This window comes from Pteropus vampyrus, unplaced genomic scaffold (genome assembly GCF_000151845.1).
Source record: "Pteropus vampyrus isolate Shadow unplaced genomic scaffold, Pvam_2.0 Scaffold146, whole genome shotgun sequence".
Lineage (NCBI taxonomy): Eukaryota > Metazoa > Chordata > Mammalia > Chiroptera > Pteropodidae > Pteropus > Pteropus vampyrus.
The window spans coordinates 4,173,901-4,185,349 of NW_011888927.1; the positions used below are offsets into that span (position 1 = coordinate 4,173,901).

Sequence of the window (11,449 nt, forward strand, 5' to 3'; positions counted from 1 at the left end):
TCTCTTTATTTAACAGACAGTGTGGAGCATTCATTATTAAGACAATTGGGCAGCTCTAGTCCAGCTCAACTGATTTCTTGTCCAATGATCCTTGTGTGGCCAAGATCCAACTTCAACGAACCGGGTAGAAGCTGCCCATTGTGAAACTTAGGGTTAGTTAATACCTCGCCATACTTATTTATCCCACTATAAACTGTCTAAATTTGATGAAATTTGCTTTTTCACCTGTTTTACAAAATTATTTAGGTAGATGTGGCTTGTTGGTTTTTTTAATGTGTTACTCTAACTGTAGTGACATTTTCTACATGTTTTATCTATTCCATAAATAATAACCACAATGAGAATAGTGAGGTGTCTTTCATTTTCTCTGCTTTGTGTTATTTCTTTTCTTCTCAACCTTTTAGAAGTTATATTTCATATTCTTTGCTATATATTTTAATATTTAGGATAAGAGTCATTTCTAATAATAGCAGAATTTTTAATACTTTCATGCCTTTTATATTTAATCTTAATGATTAAGTTCTACTTTGCTACTTTGTCATTTAACATGTTTTTGTCTAATTGTTTATTTGTTACTGCTACTCTTCATTTAATTTTGCTTCTGCCATGGTTTTCAAAATTTAAGTAGTATTTATACTTCTTTTTTATAACATTTTCCAATTAGAAATACCAGCATGATCAACATGATAGGTATTTTTGCCTTTTCATGTGATTATTATGGCTAATATTAAAATTCTTCTCTAATATTTGAGATAATGGTGCAGCCTTCCTATAACATAAGCCATTTGGTACCAAATTTTGTATAATATGGATCACCTAATACAATTGTTTTGATAAAAGGGCTCACCTCTGACATGATCCCATAATATTGACTGATATTCCACTGTATTTTAGTATCCTTTGAATGCCTTAATCTTTTGACTTTTTCTTTTTATATGTTACCAATATATTCAATTATATATGTTATTAATTTTTAAAAGGACAATTGCTTTCATAAAAAGCCAAACTATTTCTTTCACGACAGGAAAACTTTACATTCTGATTCTAAAACCAAGTCTTATTATAAAATTGGAAAATAGTGAGGAAAAGCCATTATTTAAAAGTTACAGAACAAATCATAAGTGTTATCACTAAAATTTCTGTAGTAGTATAAAAAATCCTTCTTATACTCATTTGCAGTCCTTTCACTGACTTCCTAATTTTAGAAGAGAAGGAGAAAACCATAAATACTGGTATTACCCTGATAAATCTGTCTCTCAATCTCCTATTCCATCCTCAAATGTCTTTCATGCTCAGCTGCAGCAGAAATAAAAGGACATAGACCCCAAAGTTTTTCCTGGTGAGTCAAATAGGGTGTGTCTTTTAAAACCACAATGAATATGTTTGCCAGTCAAATTGCCAGTTTCATGAGACCAGTAGGCCATATGAACACATACTAGCATACAAGGATCCCATGTACATTAAGTATTCTAGGTTTTTAAAAGTGTAAATAGACTAGTAAATTCTACAATGAAATTTCAAAAGGTTTTGTTTTATAAGTAAAAATTATTAACCACTGATGTCAGAGATCTTCTTTTAATAGCTCTATCCTGAGAACAAAAAAAGTTAATGTTTTGCTTTTCAAAATGTTAAACATGATGCTAAACAAATCCTGAACCTTTAATAAGAATTGATGATGTATTATTAGATAAGGAACTCTGATAATAATTGATACCCAAATGTGTTTCTTCCATAGAGCTATACAGATTATATGCATATGCATGTATAATATATATACATATATAAATTATATACATACACATACACATTATGTATATATATACACACATATATATTATTCATACATATACACTTTCTTAGAATTTAGTTTTACTTTGAGAAGCTAATCAAACTGGAATTATCATCAACCTGAATATATGGAGAATATCATCAACCTTCTTCATGGCACAGCTTGATAACCCAAACGTGTTACTTCTAAAAACTGACAGATTGGAAGGATGAAAATTCTCCTTACATAAGCAAAGCCTCTTTTGTTTTTTTGTAAATCTTCTATAGATATATTTGGAAAATAAGTTTTTACTTAGTACCCACTTTGAAAGGCCAATCCAAAGACGTCTGAAATTCACTCTGTGTCAGAGTGAATTCAAATATTAGTACATGTACAAAAATCACAAGCTAATAATTTTACAACCTGTTTTCCCAAAATCTGAGAGACAGAAAGATGATAGAATATCAAAAGATAAAGGATCTTGGAAAATTAAGACTTTAACTTCCTGTCAGCTGATTTCAGAAAGATGGATTAGAAAAAAAAGGTGTGATTTAGTTTATAACATTGCTTTATAAATTCCTGCCAATAATGGCAGTACAATATTTTCAAATAAATTTATATATAACTCCCTTATATAGGAATGTGTTTCCTGGATTTATGCTATGTTTAACTATAAAATAATGAATTGGGGTCACATACACAAAAATTCTTTGTATCTTTCCCAGAGATAATGCTTGAATAGTATTAAAATATAAAATCAAAGGACTAGAAAAGACTTTAGGAGGGCATCCTATCCAACTTTGATATCATGCTTCAACATGCCCTATTGTTATAATAGTAAATTGCTGGCCCCTAGCCTTATACTTTGACTAAAATTTATTCTGAAATCTCTACTGACTTAAAAGAGGAAAAGGGCAAAATTTAACCAAGGTTGAATATAATATTCATAATTAGTACTGTTTCTTTCAACTCTCTTCAGTGTTTTCATTCCTGTGCATAAATTCCTAAAAATATTCTATCAACTTCTGTCCTTCCATGTTGAGTATCACTTTCTGATGAGCAGCTCTGCTTATTGCTGTTTGTTGGATCTGCTATATGTGTTTTTGTCTCTTCACTTTTATGTATTGCATAAATTTGCTAATATTTTCTACATTCTCCTGGGTCCTCTCAGAAATCAAGTGCCATTCAAGATCACTTGTTTTATTTCACACTGTCATTATTTTATTTCTCCTTTCCATGTGACATAATCCATCTTCAGTTTTCTGTATACTAGTGTCATAGTAATGTTGATGTTATCTACTTTCTGACCTATCAAGATCCACAAATATAAAATAGCAGGCATAAATTTCAAACTAGTGAACTAACAGATTAAGGATTTCCTGCTTTATCATTCTTTTTAGGCATGCTGCGTAAAACGGCATCAACTAATATAATGTCAAGCCTGATTGTATTGAAGTGAAGATAGACAGTAACAAGCCAAATAGTCATTAAGACATTTTATTTAGGCTAGTGAGTGGTGATATTATATTGACATGACTTATTATTAAAACATGTAATTAAAAAAATTTCCATCTACTGATTTGTCAATTTTCCTTATTCGACATGTATTTCTTAGTTAAAAAAAAAAAAGCCAATACTTAGTTATTTACTAATATTTTGGTATATGATTTTCCTAGTGCGGCTATTATATTAACCTCATTTTTGCATTTCTACCAAGGTGTGGACTCATGAGTAATTGTCACTTAATATTTCTCTAAAGGTGATATGAGTTATAAACATGTTGGTGTACTTCTTTTCTTTGGAAAATAGGAGGTGCGAGAAGCTGCTTTTCTATACTTAGGGACGAAAGCCTTTTCCTGCTTCCCAGGCTGTCTTTTCCTCCTTATGTTAGCCATTTTACTTAGTGGTTTTTGTTCCTCATTGGAGAAAATTTAGGGGGCAGGGGAGCCTAGAACCTCACACTTCTTTGGGATGTACCTGCAAGATTCCAGTATGCCCTAAGGCCTAAAGAGAGAATTTCTAATAAAAAAGCCTGTTAATTAGATTCTTACTTTTCATTTCCTCTTTCATGGAATAGGGGAGATAAAATACATCTCTGAGAGTTTTCTTTCTTGGGGAAAATAATGCTTGTGAAGAGATGATAGTTTTTTGCGGTGTTATTTTCTTTTATAAATAAAGTAAAGTTTCGGCTCTGAAGTATAAAATCTTCAAAGTAAACATCTCAACATTTTTTAGCGTTTATTTTCCTCTCATTACTTACTATTGAGATGCTTTGTGTCATGCTCTCTATATTTTTGTCTTTGATAGGTTTCAGTGTTTAAAAAGTTTCCCTTTGGAAAATTTCAAGCTAAAACTCAAACTATATTCTTCCTATTCCATGAATTCCCTAAGCCTATCAGTTTTCCTTTCAGTCTGGAAAGAATCCCCCATCTGTTCACCTGTATATCTTCTTTCCAACTTGTTTTCCAAGTACCATATCCTTGTTATTTGAATCAATTTTTAAAAATCCAAAACAACTGAGTGTGCTGACAATGAGAAAGACTTCCCTCCATCTGACTATCATTAGCTTCTGAAGTCCTCTATTTTCTATTTTGGATAGAATGTCTCCAGATTTTTAGAGACCCTGAGTCTTTCCTTATTCACCCAATTCAGATAACTTTTTTTGACTAAAAATGATAGGGCTTAAGGATATTTGGATTGGTAAAATTAAATCTTATACAAATTAAACCTTAGACACAAATAAAATGTCTAATCTAATCCCTTAAGCATCTAGGACTCTGGATTAGAAAATATTTCAATTCTAAAATAAATTGTGATAAACATGAATCTGTTTAATCATGCTTGAATCAAGTAACCTGAATATGAACAGTTTCCTAACCAAAATAGTGGGAATAGAATTATCTTAGAATTAAGTTTTTTAGATTGGTAATCAAAAAATTTATTTAAAAATGCATAATTCAGCATTCTGGGAAATATAAGAAGGAAGACAAGGTGTGAAGAAAGGCGTTCTAAATTTTCTCAGAAAACTGTTAATCCCTCTGGTAGCAAAAGATATCTATAGGCGGTACCCTTGATATTTTGTGAACATGGCATATTTCCATGTTTTTGAAAATATAAAGTCCACCAACAAAAACAAATGAACCTTTGGTTGCTTTTCTTCTTCCTTTCCATTCTTGCTAATAACTGTAATATAGGCATTTATCAGTCTTTGTATAAGCCCTCCATGTAGTGTTTGCTATTATGGGAAAGAGTACCTATAATTTAATTTTCTCTTTTACATCCTAATGGCAAGTACCAAATTCATGCCACTTTTTATACTGATAAAATGTGTGTGGTTTTATGATAAATGGATCATCAACATAATTGCCTACTGAAGTCTCCTCAGCTCAGTAATTGCAACAGTGCCTAATGTTAAACATAGCCTGATGTCATTGGAAGGAATTTTCTCACAGCACTGATTTTGATAATTACCTTTATTTTACAGTACTTCATATATGTTTCTTTTCTGGTTAGAAGACTATTTTTGTAACTTCACAAAGTATCCTGAAGTGATGTGAATAAACTCTTTATGTAATTGCACTATTTAAACCATTTTTAACCCTAGAAACATCTAAGTCTGATATGCCATAAAAAAATTACCCATTTTTATGACTTATTCCTGATAGTTACCTATTCTATTACTGGCAAATCATTTCATTGTTAGTAGACATGCTCAGAGTGTTGGTAGATCAATAGAGTAGCATAAGTGTCCAAATTATGGAAAGTACAATGATATATTATTAAATATGCCTCATTAGAGAAATTTTGCTTTACATCTTAGAAGCTTTAGTTCATTTTCCTTAATTATATGTAGGCTGCTAGTTTTTAGAAGAATTACTAGAACACTTGGTATTAAGTTTCTATTGTCAGATTCAGGCTAGGCATTTGATTTGGCCTACATGCTACTTCCACAGTTCTGTTCAGCTTTATGAAATAAACCCAGGCTCCTTGATGCTTATATTTTTCTTGAATCACAACATTCAAACTCAAATCATTTAAAGTAGGCAGAGCAAATGATGAGATTTTTAGGCAAAAGAATTTAGCTAAATACTGATGCTCTGACATAGGCATTTAGTCATTATAGATGCCTTAGCTGAAGTTTTCCTATTTAAGTGTCTTGAGCAAAGCAGTATGTCCAGAAGCTATTATGTTCAGCAGTGGATCAAATAAAAATCACTTGTTGGAACACAGAGTCTGTTCATTGAATGTTTTACTTAACAGTAGGGTAAAATATTACTATTATTTATTATTATTATTATTATTATTATTATTATTATTATTTCCCTGATTCTTTCTGGATTTTTACTTCCTCATATATTTTGTATATCACTGAGTACATAAATCTTCTTTTTAACAAATTTTTACCGAAGTTCAAGGATGGCACAAAGGAAATACAACCCAATAATTTAGAAATACCATTAGATAGGGCTATTCTTGGATCCTTTTTAGTGAGTCTTTTTATAGCTTTAGGATTCCCGTCTAGCCACTGGTTATAAGGTAACCTACTCTTTCTAATGGGAATTTCCTAAAACACACCTTGTCTCCTCAAAATCCAGGCCCGGTTAATATTATTCTTAAAATCTTTCTCTTAAGTGATTTTAAAATAGGAGCCATTAAAAATGCATTAAAACCCCAATTTTCTTGAAATCTCTTAATAGGACCCAGGGTTACATTCTGTGAGCTTTTCAAACCTTCATCTATAGGTTTGAAACCTCGATATTCTCAAAGTCCACACTTTAATCCTAGAAAAATATTTCAGAGCAGAGGACTCAATTCTTACTCCACCTTCCTCTATTGATTCTGTTACATAAAGTCTTGGATAACTATTTTATCCAATAATGGAAAATAACTAGCCCCATCTGTGGTCTGGTAACAAATATGGGGATTTTAGATGTGCTTAAGGTTAAATGTTTTTGCTTTATTAAGGGAATTAAAGAAATCTTAGAAGCCAGAATATTGGAGGTGCAGCGTAAAATCATGGTTTCCTTTATTCACACACACTTAAGTAACATAGACTTGTAATCTGGAACAAATAGAATAAAGGTTTTATCTATAAAAAAACAAATATCTTGATAAAGTTTGAAAAATTTGGTCATCATCTGACTATCTTATCAACATAATAATGTCATGTAAAACTATTTAAAACATTTTTGGTGACTGAATTTTTCACTTTTGTTCCAGATGTTTCATATTCATAGACATAGCCATGGCACATACAGAATATATACATAGCAACAGGCCATTTAGTGTAATATGGAAAATTCATAAAACACTATCTTGATAAAAAGATAATATGTAGAAAACTCTAGCTTTATTTTGGTTTTGCAGTATTTAAGTTTATATATATTTTACTTATATTAAATGTTTTCAAAAAACATTTCAAACTCTAGGTTTACATTAGAAAATTTGTCATACGTTAATACAGATAAATATATTGTATATATAATATATGACCATTTATTTTATACCAGTTACTATGGATAAAATTGACACTATTCTTAAATATATTTAAAGTTATCTCCATATCTATTTCTGGCCCTTTTGTCACTCATACAGAAGTAAAGGGTTCTTATACTATCTTAGCAAGTATAAGCATTCACTTTATGTATCATGTCAGATTCAACATATATTTCTTCCTTTAACACAGTGACATTGTCAATAGTCCTTTTTATCTTTCATTCAGGTCTTAGTTTGTGAGACTTCTGGGATTTCAAAACATTAACTTTGAATAAAACTTACACATAACATTATATTTCACCTTTTAATACAAAGAAGTTATGATCGTTTGCCCTTACAGAATTGAAAAAATTTGTATAATTTAAAAAATGCCACATTAAGTAGAACTTTTTAAAATTAAAAAATGGCCATGCCAACTTTTCTTTAAATGCTGCCTGTTTAATATATATCCCAACTTACTTCTGTAAAAATACTCTATTCCTTTTATAGAAGATTGGATTAATAATAAAACAGTAAAAAGTTATGTAAATAAGCAGTATTTAAATTAACTACATAGAAATTTATTCTAACATTATTGAAATTTGATTGTGCAATACTAAGAGTCTTATTTCTTTCACCATTTTAATTTCATGTTCATTCCAAGACCTAAAACTGGTTTGTATTTCTCCTGGTAAAAAATAAGAATTATACATTAAAACCTTATAATTAAGAAGATGATAACCCAATTATAATTTAATTTTTTATCTAGTCTCATAAAGGATAATAAACTATCCATCGATGTATATATATTTTTAGGTATATCTCCAGAAAGTTTCTGGGCTAAATATTTAGATTGAAGAATAAACTGTAATAGCATAGTTATATTAAAGAATATTCTGGCACATCCCAAGGCCACTCTATCTATTAAGAATATTTTATTTTGCTACATTTATTTTGAAAGTAACATTCTGTGTATTAAATCCAGTGTTCTACAATTAGAGTCCTACTCAAAAATACCATGAAACAATCTAATACTCCACTTGTCTAGTGTTTTCAGTATACATTTTAATCTGATATTTATTATTCAGGTTTATTCAGTATACACTAAGGGATTTTCATTCTAAAACTTTTGTAAATTTCTAGAGTCCAAGAGTAATTGCATTTTGTTTCAAAAAAAGGTTTACATTTGAAGTGTTTTTCTTAACTAATTTATTTTAGGCAGTTGTGCTCTTTACCAAATGTAATGACATACTTCCACAGTGCATTCCATTCTATAAAGATTATATTACTTCATTTTTCTCTCCAGACCTAAACTACAGAAAAATGGAGGTGGTATGAAAACTTATTAATGTATCAAAAAAAATTGCTATTTATTGCTTAATATATGATATTTTGCTTATTTTTATAGATAATATACATATCCATAATAGCAAAAACAGCTTTAATAACTGCAAAAGATCAGTGTTTTAACTTTTAATTATCCATGTCCTTTTTACTACATCATAATATAAAAATGAACAAAGGTATGGAAATGAAACCCTCATTCCTTGTCTCATAAAGTTCTGAAACAACCAATGATATTATCTAAAAGAAATGTTTAATTCATATAAAAAGTATTGCCTAAAAAACATACCTTTTTTCTTTGGTGTTCTGGAAGAAAACATCTAACAGATAATCATTTTATACTATAGATTAACAATTTGAGATGATTTAATATTTTCAGTATATTTCCTGCAAATAGTATTTAGATCTTTGTTTTTAACATGTCTTTGGTACCAAAGAAAGCTACACAATACCCACTTATGTAACGTTTTTAGCAACACATAAAAGAAACTTCTTAAATACCTCATTAGTACCTGACCTATTGTGCAAACTATTAAAAAAAGATACTAATACATGTAAATTTTTCCTAACTCATCTTTACACCCAAATACTGACTAGTAAAGTTAACCTTAGGATTATTCAGGCTATATCCAGCTACTTGTAAGAATAGCTGTCAATTAAAATAACACATCTAAAGTCTATGGCCATGCCACCCTAAACACTCCTGATCTCAGAAGCTAAGCAGGGTCAGGCCTGCTTAGTACTTGGATGGAAGACCACCTAGGAATACCAGGTGCTATAGGCTTTAAAAAAAACAAAATAATAAAACAACACATTTAATGTCCTAATGTCTGTGCCAAAGGGGAAATGAAAATAAAACTCAGCAACAATCCTATGTTTATCAGATAGATTTGTATGCCTATGCCCTAGCTATGTGTATTACAGAGAATATTTAAAACTCCTGAGCTCAGAAGTACCTACCTTCGTATATTGAACATTTAAAACATCTACCTCTACAAACTTATCAATGATGGGTTTTGATAACTCTTTTGAACTTAGTCCCTTTCTCACTACTCTCAATGTTAAGCAGTAAATTTTCACCATTTTTCCTTTGTGTCTACCAGCAAGCAGATCAACTAACTAATACACACACCTACCTACACACAGTTATACATTTCTACTGGTTTTTGTGCCCCATAACTGATAACTACACTTTGAGATGATGGTCTCCATGGATTATGGAAAAAGGAAGAAGTGCCATATAATCTTCCTAGGCTAGAAAACTAATTTTATAACATCAGTTACATCCAAAAATGTTTTATTTAAAATTTGCTATGAATTAACTACTTTTTTAGAAGCTGATTTTTATGTTGACATTTTAATTTTTTAAAATTCTGCTTTGAAGATTATTAACTAACCATTTTTTACCTGTCAATGTCATAATGTTAAAAATATTTCCTTTATACTTAGCAAAAAATACTCCTTCCAAATCTTAAAATGGTGTGAAATCTAACCATCAGCTCTCATGCAATTAACAGCACATATTTTCAATAATTTTATTTTAGTTAAGATTTTTTATAATACCAAAATAGACTTCTTACACATTATAACTTGGTTTATTTAATTACATTCCAGTAATGAGTTATAAATGAAACTAAACTCAGGACTAAAAAGTTTTACTTTCTAAAAATGTAAGTCTCTATAAAATAAGTTGTACAGAAATATAAAGTTAATGCAGTAATTTCAGTTTACCAGGACTGAAAATTCTTTGCTTTATGAAAGCCTTAATAAATTCCTTTAGTGATTTTTGAAGGCAGTCCAGTAAATGTCATATATTATTTATAATGCATTAGTCTGATTCTATCAACATCATCATCTACCATGCAAAGAATACTGAAAAAGCGCCTATCATGCCTTGCTAACTATGGAACTGTGTAGCTTGAATTTAAACAGTTCTGAAGAAATCATTTAAAACACAAAATAAAGATGGAAGTGTTCTTGGCCTTCCAAGTTAGCAAGAACTTACTTTTTAAGAAATTTTTAAAAATACAATTTAGGTGATGGCTAAAAGTTCTATATAAACATATGTTTTATCACACTTTTTCAAGGTGTAGCCCATGCTCAAGATAATAGCTACATTTCATTTAAAAAAAATGTAATAAACTAAGACAGAATAGTCTTTATGCAATTCATCATAAAGTTTCTAATGTGGGGAAGTTAGAATGTTTTGACTGTCATATATGAGATTATAATTTATCAGGAATTATCCAATATGTGGCATTTTAGCTAACAGGGTGGTATTTGCTTTAGTAAAACTCGAGTCAGAGGCATTTAATCTGATTTCTGCAGGCTTGTTAAAACAGATGTCATAAGAATAATATATGTTTAATAAATTCATAGAACTTAAATTGTTAGCAACTAGATGTCTTTTAAAAAGTTCATTTGTATTAAAACTGTATATATGAAATGAAAAAGTTTCAGTGTTTGTAACCTCCAATAAAATTATCTGGCCTTGTTACTATAATAGTTAATTGAAATAAAACTTTTGAATATTGATATGTTTTCATGTATAGAGATGTGTATTTTAAGTACCAATTAGTAAAATGTTATTTCAAAATACTTAGGTTCATGAAGTTATGATAACATACTTTCACTTAGAGGGGAATTGTTGGAGTCGAGAATTTGGAACTGCATTCTAAAAATAAGAAACAAAAGGAAAAAGAAAAATAGAGACTATACAATTATTATTTTTTTTAATTTACACAAGCACATACAAGCAGATAATAAAGGAAACTCTTGAAAGCAAAAGAATATCTGTTTCATAATCTAGTTTCAAGAACTAATTCTTCATCTTGAAACACTCATTGATGTATTTCAATTAAG

General features: G+C 29.8%; 1 protein-coding gene and 1 pseudogene across 2 annotated transcripts in view; both read left to right on the plus strand.

The window, feature by feature from the left end:
- Positions 1-1,695, plus strand: part of BOLL (boule homolog, RNA binding protein) — a 50,051-nt gene extending 48,356 nt beyond the window's left edge. For both annotated transcript variants that reach the window (XM_011369216.2, XM_011369217.1), the window contains one exon: positions 17-1,695. In XM_011369216.2, the coding sequence (XP_011367518.1) occupies positions 17-40 (24 nt within the window). In that variant the 3' untranslated portion in view covers positions 41-1,695. The remainder of the gene's footprint in view (positions 1-16) is intronic.
- A 7,567-nt stretch (positions 1,696-9,262) lies between these two features.
- Positions 9,263-9,371, plus strand: LOC111745093 (annotated as a pseudogene).
- The last annotated feature ends 2,078 nt before the right edge of the window (positions 9,372-11,449 follow it).